At 36.8% G+C, this 14,529-nt stretch overlaps 1 protein-coding gene across 1 annotated transcript; it reads left to right on the forward strand.

Moving 5' to 3' along the window:
* Positions 1-10,843: 10,843 nt before the first annotated feature.
* On the forward strand, positions 10,844-14,478 carry LOC107817803 (cytochrome c). The gene is made up of 3 exons (XM_016643680.2): positions 10,844-11,106; positions 12,623-12,756; positions 14,118-14,478. Exons 1-3 carry the CDS (start codon positions 10,995-10,997, stop codon positions 14,208-14,210), a joined length of 339 nt encoding a protein of 112 aa, XP_016499166.1. The 5' UTR covers positions 10,844-10,994; the 3' UTR covers positions 14,211-14,478.
* The last annotated feature ends 51 nt before the right edge of the window (positions 14,479-14,529 follow it).

Here is a 14,529-nt window from a genome sequence, read left to right on the forward strand (position 1 = left end):
CCTCAATTCAAGCTTAATGAACTAATCAAACTTCAAACTTCCAAACTCATGTTGAACCACGTCTAACAAACTCGAAACGACCTCAAGTTTTGCACACAAGTTCCAAATGACATAATGAACCTATTCCACCTTCCAGAACGATAATCCGAACCTGATAGCCTCAAATTTAACTCTTGGTCAAACCTATAAACCTTCCAAACCTTCAAAGTTCCAGCCAAATAGAACCAAATCAACCTAGGAACCTCCAAATCCAAATTTGGACATACGACTAAGTCCAAAATCACCATGTGAACCTATTGGAACCCTCAAAATACCATTCTGAGGTCATTTACACAAAAGTCAAACCTCAATCAACTCTTATAACTTAAGCTTCCAACCATGAAATGTTCCAAATTCACTCCAAACTTCGCCGAAACCAAACAAACTATCCCCGCAAGTCACAAAACAACAAATAATATATGGGAAGCATAAAATAGGGTAACAAGGCTCAAATACACAAAAAACCTGGCCGGGTCGTTACATTCTCCCCCTCTTGAACAAACGCTCATCCTCGAACAAGTTTAGAATCAAACGTATTTGCTTCGCATATCATGTTCGATCTCCCAAGTCGCCTCCTCGACCGGTTGACTTTCCACTGAACCTTCACTGATTCTATACTCTTCCACCTCAGCTTTCGGACCTACCTATCCAAAATGGCCATCGACTCCTCAGCATAAGTCAAATCTTTGTCCAACTGCACCGAACTGAAATCCAACACATATGATGGATCCTCATAGTACTTCTGAAGCATAGAAACATGAAACACCGGATGAACTCCCAATAAGCTAGGTGGAAAATCAAGTCTATAGGCCACCTCATCAACTCTCTCCAATACCTCAAAAGGACCAATATACCGAGGGCTCAACTTGCGCTTCTTCCCAAATCTCATCACGTCTTTTATAGGCTAAACTCGGAGAAGAAACTTCTCACCCTCTATGAATGCCACATCACAAGCCCTTCAATCAGCATAACGCTTTTTCCTGGACTGTGCTATACGAAATCGCTCCTGAATCAATTTCATCTACTCCAGAGCATCACGAACCAAATTTGTGCCCAATAGCCTAGCCTCGCCAAGATAAAGCAACCAACCGGTGAGCGATATCATCTCCCATATAATGCCTCATACAGAGCTATTTGAATGTTCCACTAGTAGTCGTTGTTGTATGCTCACTCCGCTAATGGAAGAAACTAATCCCACTAGCCTCCAAAATCTATGACATATGCTCTCAACATATCCTCCAAAATTTGAATGGTCCACTTAGACTGCCCATCTGTCTGAGGGTGAAATGCAGTACTCAACTCAACCAGCATGCCCGACTCAAGCTGCATCGCTCTCAATAAATACGAAGTAAACTGAGTGTTGCGGTCCAAGATAATAGAAATAGGAACACCGTGAAAGTGAACAATCTCCCAAGTGTAGATCTTAGCCAATTGCTCTGAAGTGTAGGAAGTCATAACTGGAATTAAATGTGCAGACTTGGTCAATCTATCCACAATGACCCAAACTACGTCAAATCTCTTAAATGTCCATGGCAAACCTACCACAAAGTCCATAGTGATACACTCCCACTTCCACTCCGGTATGTCAATCTTCTGAAGCAAACCACCAGGTCTATGATGTTCACATTTGACCTAACCAAACAACATATCCAATAATGAATTTCTTCATCCTCTACCATTAGTAAGGTTGCTTCAAATCACGGTACATCTTCAAAGAACCCGATGAATAGAATATTGCAAACTACAAGCCTCCTCAAGAATCAACTCTCTCAACCCATCCACATTACGAACAAAAATCCAACCCTGAAGGCGTAACACACTATCATCACCAATAGTCACCTCCTTAGCACAACCTCGTGCACCGTGTCCTTAAGGATAATCAAGTGGGAATCATCATACTGACTAGCCTTAACGTGCTCAAACAAGGATGATTGAGACACAACACAAGAAAGGACTCTGCTAGGCTCTGATATATATCCAGTCTCATGAACATGTTGGCCAAATCCTGAACATCCATAACCAAAGGCCTCGCCCAAGCTGGAATAAATGCTAAACTCCCCATGCTCTCTGCCTTTCTACTCAAGGCGTATGTTACCATATTGGCCCTCTCTAGATGATAAAGAATGGTGATATTATAATCCTTCAATAGCTTCAACCATATCTTCTGCCTCAAACTCAAATCTATTTGTTTAAACAGATATTGGATAAGCAGGTTCGAAAGTTGAGATCGAAAAAGGTTGCATCAATAAAGGTTCACTAGAGAGGTAAATCGGTCAAGGAAGGTACTTGAGAGAATGAGCATGATATGTGGAGTAGATACTCATCTTTTGACATTCCATGTATGATTCTAAACCCATTCGACGATGAATGTTTGTTTAAGAGAGGGAGAATGTGACGACCCAGCTGGTTGTCCTTGTATTTGAGCCTCGTTTCCCTATTTGATGTTTCCTATATAGTTGTTTGTAATTTTATGGCTTGAAGGGATGGTTGGTTTGGTTTATGGAAGGTTTGGAAGTAATTGGAACACTTAGCTTCATTTTGGATAACTTAAGTTGCTAGAGTTGACCAAGGTTTGACTTTTGAGTAGATGGCCTTGGATTTGTAATTTAACGGTTCTTGTAGGTTTTTATGGTAACTTTGGACATAGGTGTATGTTCGGATTTGGATTTGGAGATTCATATAAGGTTTTGGATCTATTTGCTGAAAATTAACAATTTGAAGGTTTGGAGAATTCATACGTTTGACCGGAAGTTGACTTTGATATTATCGGATTTTGATTGGGGTTTTGAGACTTGGAATAGGTTCATTTTGTTAAATGGAACTTATGTGTAAAGTTTGGTTGTGATATGAAATGTTTAGGCATGATTCTGACATATTTGGTGAAGTTAAAAAGTTTAGAAGTTAAGAGATGCAATTTGACCTTTGATTCATAGTTCAGATGTTATTCATGGTGTTTTGAGCATTTGAATAAGCTTGGATAAGATATTTGGAATTTTTGGTATAGTTGGATGGGGGCTCGGGTGTGCTTCAGAATGAATCCAGACCATTTTAAAATTGGTTGTGTTGTTGGTGCAAGTGTGTCGCACCTACGAGATTTTGGTGCTCAGGTGCGATATCGCACCTGCGAGGAATTGATGTGCATTTATGAAGGGTTGATGGTTTAGCAGTGATCGCATCTATGACAAGGAGTATCACAGATGCGATGTCGCAGGGCGAAGGTTAGTCGCACCTGCGGGTCCGCAGATGTGGTAGGTGCGTCGCTGGTGCGAAGGGTCGGTTGTCTAAGTAAAGGTCCCATATGCAAGATTTTGTTATAGAAGCGACAATATGGGCAGCAGGTGCTAGATGCCTGGCAAATTATTTTAAGTCGAGCTTTAGCCCATTTTTCACAATTTTAAATTTTTGAGCTCGGTTATATGCGATTTTAGAAGGGATTTTCACTGCCACTTTAAGGGTAAGTGATTTCTACTTGATTTTGATTATCTATCTCATTTTTTCATGAAGTAGTACACTTAGTTTATGAAATTTTAAAGAGAAATTTTGGGGGCTTTGCCTATAATTTTGGAGAGTGTAATTGGGAAGTTGGGAGTCAATTTGGACTCGATTTTAGAATCTAATTATATATTTGGACTCGTTAAATTATGGGTAGTCAAGATCTACTCCTTGACTCGGATTTTTGACCATGTAATCCCGGGTTAATTTTTGTTTACTTTTGAGGATTTGATTAAAGCTTGAAACTTTATTATTTGGAATTGATTCCTATATGTTTGTTTGACGTTATTGAGTTGTATTTGACTAGATTTGAGTCGTTTTGATATTGATTTGAGAGGGAAAGCTAATTTGGAAAGTTGAAGACTACAGAGTGGAAGTAAGTCTCTTGTCTATCATTGTAAGTGAGAATTCTCCCCGTAGCTTAGCTATTTGCTACTTGTTGCTCAATTTAGGAGCCACGTATATGCAAGGTGACGAGCGTATATGCATAGCTAGGTTATGACCATATCCGGTGAAGGATGGCTTATGATTTTGCCTTGTTTGGACTAGGTGAACTTATTATTCATATTTCATTGATTCGTATGACTACGTGATGATTTGTGATTGTGGGTTAGAAGCATGCTTAAGGTTATAACTTGTTAAAATTGGGCATAAATGATGATTTTGCCATATTGAGCTTCTTTGTCAAGCCGTATTCATATGCTTGCCTTATTGATTCATGATTTGGTGATTACATGACTTAATCTATTATGTTAAATGTTATAAAAAACTGCTAAATATGAAATTGCTTGTTGAATTGTTGTGATGAATTGAATTACATGATTAACCATAGCCATCTTTTAGCCATATGGGCTTATATTCGCATTTCTATTATTATGATCCGGTGCTTTTAATTATATTGCCTCTTACATATATTTGTGAGTTGGAGAGTTGAATATTATGAAAAGATGAGAATTGTTTTTACCACGGGCATTATGATAAGATATTTATTATTGATGATATTGTGTGGATCGGGTTGCACGTCGCAATGCTAGTAAATAAGGGTCGGTTTGCACGCTGCAATGGTGCTTGTATTTGGTACCATCCCTTCGGATTCAGGTGATTACCCATATTAATTTGGGCTTTGTGAGCGTAGATACTTAGATTGGTATTAACTCTATCAGTATCGGATATATGGAATTGTGCGGTGAGAATTGTTATTTGATTGTGACTATGCATTGGTAGCCTAGATATATGCAGTGGCTCTTTTATTTTGTATGACTATTGATTGACTCATTTCGTGATTATGAAAGATTTGAGATATTTGATATTGTGTGTTATCTCCTGTTTGAAAAGAATGTTTACGTATCAACTTTATTTGTTTCTACTGGTGGATTTAATTGATGACATCATACTTTATTTCATATGTTGTTTATGGCTCTTATGATTATTGAGTTGTTATAGGTACGACTATTGACCTATGGCTACTACTTATTTGAGGCTAGACTTGATACTTATTGAGCACCCAATAGAGTAGGAGTGCTATTAGGAGACTTCGTGGTGAACTACTTGCTTGATATAATCCATAGCACATGGAGTCCTCCTTCCTAACTCTTTATATTTGTCTTTGTATCTTTGTCATTTTCGGGACAGACCTTGTATTAAGTTGAGATCTTGTACTCTTGTTAGATGCTTGTTACTAGTTGTGACACTCGTATTTTGGAAGAGTTTATGAGACATTTGACATTTGAGTTATATCATATTATGCTTTGCTATTTAAATTATGAATCAGTTAATGGCTTACTAATTGAATTATATAGCTGATGTGAGTGGTGGCTTACCTAGCGAGAGGGTTAGGCGTCATCACAGTCTTTGGTGGGATTTTGAAACATGACATTAATATTTTGCAAAGACTTATTAGGGATTGAATCATTAAGATTAGTCACACGTTGTAATAACTCACCTTAATTTTCAGCTTTCAATAAAAGTTCGTCGTTTTAGCAAAAATAAAATAAAAGGTACATAATTGTGTACATTATATATAATATATGAGTATTTTGAGGACTTAATTATTTTGGAGCCTAAAGCCACTGCTTTAGTGTCTTTAGGGTTGAGCGCCCCTGCAATAGCCTTGCTTCTTTTTTCGCTAATTGTAATTTAATTTTTCTTCTTTCGAACGTCATCTGGATCGTCTCGATTCTTTTTATGTATTCGGCCTCACACTTCATTTCGTTCTTCTTTTGTAATGTCGTATCAAGAACTTTAGACTTTCGGAATAAGAATAATTAAATCTGAATTCATATTAAAGCTTAACAATACCTTCAAAAAAATTGTGAACCAACCCCAAGTCGTCTTAAACGAATTCCCACACCTATATTTTGGGGGAAGGGTGTTTAACCCAAAAATTAGTGTTTGAAATCAAAGCAAATAAATATAATAATTTGAATTTTTAACTACTAATTTACTCCAAAGGAATTAACAATAATAAGGAATGAAACTAAGAGAATAAAGAAGTAAAAATCTTATTGATGATTGTCGCTTTTTTCCAGTAGGAAAGAATAATTCTTCCAATAGTAGAAAACAATAAGAATTTTGGTAATTAACAGTATAACTTAGCAGAATTTTCAATGGGATACAAGATATGGGAAGGGGGGGTTAAATAATACTATTTCTTGTAACAATTTGCCTTATTTAGCTCCTGCCCCTTACTGCCATTTGTTGCATTAATTGTCCGTTACGTGAGTGATTTGTAATGGTTGATCCAATAATCGCAAATTGCCTGTAATCAGAGACTTAACTGATTCTTTTCTTATTCGTGATTATTAATGACCTTTCCATATATGTGGCTATTAATGACCTTTCCATATATGTGGCTATTAATGACATTAATTATCAACCCCAAAACTATTTTCTTATATTTAACCTTGAGACCAATAGATACGGTATATGCACAAGTGATCCCGTGGGTATTGCTCATATCTTCTGTACACATCATTCTTCTTTGTCATTTTAACTCTCGTGACACTTGTCATTGTAGCATTAGTCCATGTGGCGAGTTTATTTTTCAATAATACAGATAGTCCCCCCACTTTCTGAATTCTCAACTAAATATGCAAAAACTGGAGAGTTTATTTATGGTTAAAATATTTTGGTGCCTCTTCCCGAGATCATTATGACGTGCTGCAGAAGCGAAGAGACCTGCGTCTTTTCCATTTAATGCTCGAGACACGTGTCTTACTATAATTGGCTTTGAAGTTTGCAGCGATTTTCTAGGTACAGACGGATCTGATGTGATAGTTTCATGATAACGGTTCATGATGGCGTATTTTTCTTATAAATACGGGACCACTGGCTCTTAAAAATTTCTTTTGCTCTTTTTCGTCTATGCCTTCTTCTTTAAACTCTCTCCAGAAATCTCCATTCCTGCTTTCAGCTTCTTCATGGCTTCCAAATCTTTAATCTCTATTGCATTTATTGCTCCTCATCACCGTACTATCTTAGTTGATGACCTTTTTTCTACAATAGCTCTGGTTAGGAGTCGAAGGAGAAGCGGTAGTCTTCGTAGCCTAGGCTCTATGGCAACTAGAAATGCTCTCTCTAAAGGAAGTTCTTCGAAATCTGTCTCATTTTATAAGGCTAGAGTGTCTCTACTCCTAAATCTTCTTCCCAAAGTAAGATAAGGGATTCCAACAAACCCTTGCCCGATCCTTTGATTTTTGAAATTATTTCCCAAGACTTTTCTTTTGCTTCTGATTGTGCTATATGGAATAAAGAGGGAAATACAAAAGACGGTCGTAATAAACATGTTGACCTTTATTTATCCCTTATTGCTCCTGGTCATCTTCCCCCTGTGCGAAGAGAATGCCATTGGAAATCTACTTTTCCAATCATAGCTCCTGGTAATGATGACTGGATAACCACTCATCGTGAGGGTTATTCGTTCATCTACACCTATTCTTTTACCCTCGAGTTCAAACCAGCAATTGATCTAGTAGTCATTGAATTTTATCGATATTTCAATATATGTCTCGGACAAATAGGTTTGATAATTTAGACATCAGTATCGTTTCTTCATTGCTTATTAAGTTTAGTTTCTGCTCCCTTTACCTTTCATTACCTCAGCCACCTTTACTCCCCTAAAATCTTCTGTACTGGTGTATTTACACTTATGACAAGAAGTAAGCGGGTTGTGGTTAGATGCGAGGATGACCACGATAGAGGATGGTATAGTAGATTCATGGTTGTTCCAACTCGCTAGTTGGTGGGAGAAGAGAACATGTCTTTTCCTGAGAAATGGAACTTCGCACGTAAGTTTCGTTTATATAAAACCTACTAATTTCTTTTCTTCTTGCTCGAAAATCTAATTATTCCATATAGTTCTTTTATAATAATCATGGAAGTGTTTGGTGAAATTCCTAATTTCCGTGAATAGGTGGAGTTGATGCTATCTTCTGCCCCCATAGATTAGAGAACTTAAAAATTCTTTCCAAAAAGTTTGGCTGGAAAGTAAAGACCTACTGTGAGTTATTTTTTGTATCGTGTGTATTATCTATTTGTTCTCATCATTTTTTGGTTTCTTTATTTCTTGAATTTTCAAGCCCCGAATTGGGATTTTCTGTAGCTGTATTTTCTGATGGTGGAACTGGAACTATCTTTGGCACACTAATTGTCAAGGCTCGTAAAGCTTCACCAATCTGTTGAGTGATGAATTGCTTCAAATCATCCTGCAAACCTAATTGTTCTTCATATTTCGTTGCTCAATGTTGCGACTAACAGATCTGGCGGGTGAATTGTCATGCGAGCATTGTGGAGAATGTGTGGGTGGATTGTGCGGAGGAGATCCCCCTTGTCCATTCCCCTGCTAAGTAATTTGATCAGTTCCACACATAATTTTGTTGTTAAAGATAAAATATATAAATAAAAAGTGAAATAATTGTTAGTTTTCCAGTAGCGGAAGTAATTTGTTTAACCCAAAATATAGTATTTGAAGTCAATACAAATAAATCGAAAAATTCGGGTTTCTAACAACCAATTTATTCCACTTTTTCAAATATACTTGATATGAAAAGGGAATAACAATAATAAGGAATTAAACTAAGAGAATAAAGAAACAGAAATCTTATTGATGATTGTCGTTTTCTTCCAGTAGAAAAGAATAATTCTTCCAATATAGAGAACAGTAAAAATTTTGGTAATTGACAGTATAACTTGGCAAAATTTTCGATGGGATACAAGATATGGGAAGTAGGTTTTAAATAATACTATTTCTTGTAACTCTTTGCCTTATTTAGCTCATGCCCGTTACTATCATTTATTGCATTAATTGCCCGTTATGTGAGTGATTTGCAATGATTGAGGCAATAATAGTAAATTGCGTGTAATCGGAGATTTGACTAATTCTTTTTATATTTGTAACTATTAATGACCTTTCTATATATGTAGTTATTAATAACATTAACTATCAACCATGTAACTATTTTCTTGAATTCAACCTTGAGACCAACTGGTATGCTATATGTACAAGTGATCCTTTAGGTGTTGCTTACATCTTCTGTACACATTATTCTTCTTCGTCGTTTTAATTCACATGATACGTGTCACTGTAGTATCAATTTATGTGGCGAGTCTATTTTCCACTAATATAGGTTAAAAAGCTTAAAATGAATCAGAGTCTCAAGGTTATGCACCAACAGTCGAGTCAAAAGTTTGACTTCTCCGATATCAAAAAAGTAAAAGGAAAAGAAAACACCTTTTCGAGAAAATTCTTTTTAGGAAAATTTATGAACAACTTTTCTATGTAAGGGTGGTAAGTGGGCCGGTTCAGGCCCGGGACCGGCTAGGGACTGCGGGCTAAACGGGCCAGGAATGTTGGCCCGGATTTAGTGGGTCTGGGCCGGTCTCGCAGGCCGGTCCTATGCTTTGGGCCCGCCAGGCCCGGGACCATTTAGTCCGTCAGGGACCGGGACCGGTCTCTTAGCGGGCCAAACGGTCCCAACGGCTATATTTAAAAAACAAATTTAAAAAATATAGTTGTTGGGCTGTCAAAAATAGCCGTTTAACATCCCCCAACTTTGTTTTAACCCCAAACTTTTTATAATTATATTTTTTTCCCTATTTTCAACTATAAATACCCCTTCATTCTTTTATTTTTCTTATAAAATCATCAATCTATCACAATCTCTCTCTAATTTTCTTCTATAATTGCTACTATTGCTTACTTTATTATACTATACTATACTATATGTACATCTTATATAGCTTATATACTATACACTTAGTATATATATACTTTTTAGTAGTAACATGAAATGACCAAAGTATGGTACTTTTTAGCTAGTATAAATATGGAATGATAGAAGATCAAGTTTTAGCTCAACTCATTTTTAGTTGAAACTGTAATCTGAGTTGAGCTAAAACTTGATCTTCTATCATTCCATATTTATACCAGCTAAGAAGTACCATACTTTGGTCCTTTCATGTTACTACTAAAAAGTGTGTATATATATATATATATATATATATATATATATATATATATATATATATATATATATATATATATACTAAGTGTATAGTATATAAGCTACTCCCTCCGTTCTAGTTTATGTGAACCTATTTTCTTTTTGGTCCGTTCTAAAAAGAATGACCACTTTCTAAATTTGAAAACAATTTATCTTAAACTTACAATTCTACCTTTAATGAGAAGCTTTTATAACCACAGAAATACTTTGGGGCCCTTTTTGACTTGTTTAGGACCACAAATTCTAAAAATCTTCAATTTTTCGTAAACTCCGTGTCCAGTCAAACAGATTCACATAAATTGAAACGGAGGGAGTATCTAATATCAACAATATCTCAAGAAAAATTAAATGAGCTGGCTATATTATCAATTGAATAAAGATAATTAGAGAAAATCGATTATAAAAAAGATTATTAACAATAAATAAAATTTAGGTCACAATTCTATAATAAAATTTATAAAGCATTGCTTTAGATAATTTTTTAACATTCTTTTGTCTCTAATATCTATTTAATTATTTTTTAAAAAAAAAATTCGTTGGGCCCACTTAGTCCATTTAGCCCGCGGGCCGGGACCGTTTAGTCCGGGACCAAACGGTCCAGGTCCCAGTCCCGGACCGATCCCTACAAAAAAACCGTTTAGCCCGGGACCATTTTACCCGTTTAATTTGGAACCGGTACCGTTTGAACCGACCGGTTTAGGCCCGAGACCGGTCCACTTAACACCCTTATTTCTATGGTCAAACGGGGATATTTAACATCCCCGCTAAAAAAAGGCGAAGAGGGCGGATTCATAATAGAAACTGGGTCAGGAAAGCGTGCCGTCATCCAAAAGACACGTTCCTTATTTGCAATTTCAATTGCCTAAAAACATTCTTTCAGTGAAAAATCTCATAATAATAATAATAATAATAATAATACACCTAAACTGAGAATCGCGTCGTTCACTGTGTGTGTTTAAGAAAATGGCAACTTTCGAACAAGCTCCAGCAGGCAATCCTAAAGCCGGAGAAAAGATATTCAAGACCAAATGCGCTCAATGTCACACTGTCGAAAAAGGTTCTGGTCACAAACAAGGTAAATTTTCCCTATTTCATGGAGTATAAAATTATGACGATTTTCAATTGGTTTATGCCACTGCTACAATGATTTGAGACGTGAATATGATCTGCAGATTAATGTGTGCGTTATGCTGCTTTTTTTGTTTATTAAAAGAAACGTGTTCAAGGTTGGCGTGAATGTTTGCAGTAATCATAATCTTTCTTTTATGACAATTAAAATAAAGATTCCTCTCTGGGCAAATATGCGGTAGTTGGAGGCCCGTTTGTGAATTTCCAGGTCTCCCGTGTGAGATAGTGCTTGGGTTTCAGAGCAGCCTCAAATTGCTTTTTGACTATATGAATCATCAGTATTTATGTTTCTCTATTTAGACCTCAATTGATCAATCATGAAGATTTAGGTTATCAAGAATCTCTACATTTTCTATTGACATGCAAATCTCTACAATGACAACATGTCTCAGTTTTCCAAATAAGTTGGGGCTGGCTATATACATACTCACTGGCATGTATGAGCTTGCTCACGTTGCCGGTCCCGAACCCGAATAAATAGAGGCGTATCCAGGATTTAAGGAGACACTCCTGACGTTTGGTTTGATGGTATAAAGTTTTTCCATGACAACAACTTGACGAGTAAAAATCTGAATAGCTATTCTGATACTGGACAAAAAATACCTTAACTCTATATAGCAAACTAAAATCTGAATAACTATTCAAGAGAAGAATGGTAAACGCATTGCTGAAGACTCCGACAGAAAGAAGGGTTTGGCGGAGATGGGTGTTTCCATTTTTATAAATTTTGAAACTCCAACAATGAACAAAAAAAGAAAAGAACGAAAAAGAAGACAAAAAAAAAACAGAAAAACGGGAATAGATAAGTCAAAGAATGAAGCAAAAAAGAAAGAAGGAAAGGGGAAATAAAGAAACAGAAACAAAAGAAACAGAAAAAAAAGGATTCCAATTGAAAGACAAGGGCAGGGATTCCAACCCTTGACCTTGCTTGCAGTGCTGCACGCAACCACCAGCGCACCAATGTGCTCTATTGAACTTGGGTTCTGCCATATATTTTTAGTATGTTTCCTGGAAATATTACCAGTAATATGCACGATCTAGGGAGGGGTGCATGGGTTCACGCAAACTCGTACCCTTCCATGTAGATCCGCTCCCGCGAATAAAGGAAAAGGATTGCGGTAGGCTGACAGCCAATGTAAAACTAGCCAATTTCAGGACATACAAATCTCTAGCAAGACAAAAAACTCTCCGTGAACTAAATCTTAATCACAACCAAAAAGAAAAGATCCTAATCAATAGTAGATTTTATGCTTCTTTACGATATGCCTGGGGCATCTCACCATGTCTACTTCTAATTATTAATTAGGTTTTTTTGGATTTGCTTCTCTGAAATACTTGGATTTGCAATGATGCCTATGATTTGTACAGTATCCTTTTCTTGTGCATATAGTTAATTAGAGGAGGTTACAGCTTGTCTACTTTATATAGCAAGGGTGCTTCTCTTATACATCCTAAATTTGCAGGTCCTAACTTGAATGGGCTATTTGGGAGGCAGTCTGGTACAACTCCAGGTTACTCTTACTCTGCTGCTAACAAGAACATGGCTGTGACATGGGGAGAGAATACACTATATGACTACTTGCTCAACCCTAAGAAGGTCAGAATAATTTGTGTTTGCTTTGCGAGATATATCCGTTTTGAATGACTTCAGTTCTTCACAAATACTGAGTGTTAAGAGCTCCTTGAAAAAAAATTGCTTCTAGCGGAATTTAACTATATACGTCAACGTGATCCTTCTCTCTTTTTTTCTCTGTTTCCCCTGAAGTCCTGTGTCTCTTTTATTTGTTGGCCACAGTTAGGAGGTATTAGTTACTTGAAAGAAAAAGTTAAGAGGTATTAGTTACTTAAAAGAAATAGTTAGGAGGTGTTAATTCAGGTCCAACTGCTGTGAGTCTCTCCTATGCACTCTCTGATGCCGGGGGAGGGGGGCTGTTGATCATTTGAAAGCAGGAATTTTATTATTTAAATCAGTCAAAATCAGTCAAAACTGTTAAGTGGATGGTTTTCCTACTTGAGTTGATAAATAATTTAAGGACACTTGGATATCAAGATATAAAAGAGCTGGCTACTGCAACAATTGAACCTCAGAGATGACTGACTGAAATAATGTGTGAAACTGGTGGAGAATAAGAGAGTAAGATATTAGAGGACATGAGGTATCAAGATACGAAAAAGCAAACTACTTTTGTGCCTCAGAGATGACTGACTTATAAAATGTATGTAAATGGTGGGAGAAGAGGAGAGTATGACCATTGAGGGAATCAAACATAGGTTTAGCAGCAAACCTAGAAAACATATTGCAATTTTGTGCCCTTCGTTCACTAAGTTTATGCATAGGACTGTTGAAAGTTGGAATTGAAGAGGTCTTTGCACCTCGGAGTTGAGTGCTTTTGGGATAACATCTTGTGTGTAAGTTGTGTGAAGCTGCAATAAATTCCACTGAACTTTTCAGGTTTAAATAGCTTGAAATGCATGCCTAAAAGAGGAGAGATTCTCAATTTAAATGGCTTAACTTGTCAGAGACTCAGAGTGCTGTGTACTAGCCACTTGGTAATTGAACCCACCTATTCATCTAGAAAACCATCTAAAATTGAGCAGTAGGTTTCTGGGACAGGATACGAGGGATGAGAAGATCTTTCTGTTAAAGGACACGGAGATATTAAGATACTAAAAAGCTCAGTACTACGGTAAGGGATGACTGACGTGAATGCAGATGCTAAGAACAACTTGGTTGCAGTTCTTTCTCGTATCTCCAAGTTCTGTGTGGATCATGATGATCATCATCATCAACATGCTCTTGCATCATACTGTACATTGACATGCATCGTGGCTTGTTCTTATATTTTCATCTCGTACAACTCAGAGCTTGAATTGGATGTGCTAGGAATCTTTTCTTGAGGTATATATGTGTATGGATGCTTGTTAGAAGCTGAATGACTTGGAATCCTTTCTTTGCAGTACATCCCTGGAACAAAAATGGTTTTCCCTGGGTTGAAGAAGCCACAGGAGCGCGCAGATTTAATAGCTTATCTCAAGGAAGCAACTGCATGAAAACTTTCCTCTACAGAAGCATGATAATACTTTTTGGTAGTGGCCTAGGGAATAGTTTGGTCATTGGTGCCAGTTATAGTTCAACTCTTTCTTACAGTCTTGTTATTTCTCCAATAAATGAGTCCACACGGATCTTTAAGCCATCTCTCTGGTTCAGCTAAGCTGGTAATGAGGAATTTTGTCAAGAATATAACAGTTACTGTCTTCCAAACATTTATGTGCTTACAGATGTGCCTTAGCATCAAATGAAAGACTGCATTCTTCTCTAGTGAGTTGTTTAGTCCTCGAGTTTTTGTTAATTGAATTTTTTTTTTCTTCT

The sequence above is a fragment of the Nicotiana tabacum genome, chromosome 2 (genome assembly GCF_000715075.1).
Source record: "Nicotiana tabacum cultivar K326 chromosome 2, ASM71507v2, whole genome shotgun sequence".
Lineage (NCBI taxonomy): Eukaryota > Viridiplantae > Streptophyta > Magnoliopsida > Solanales > Solanaceae > Nicotiana > Nicotiana tabacum.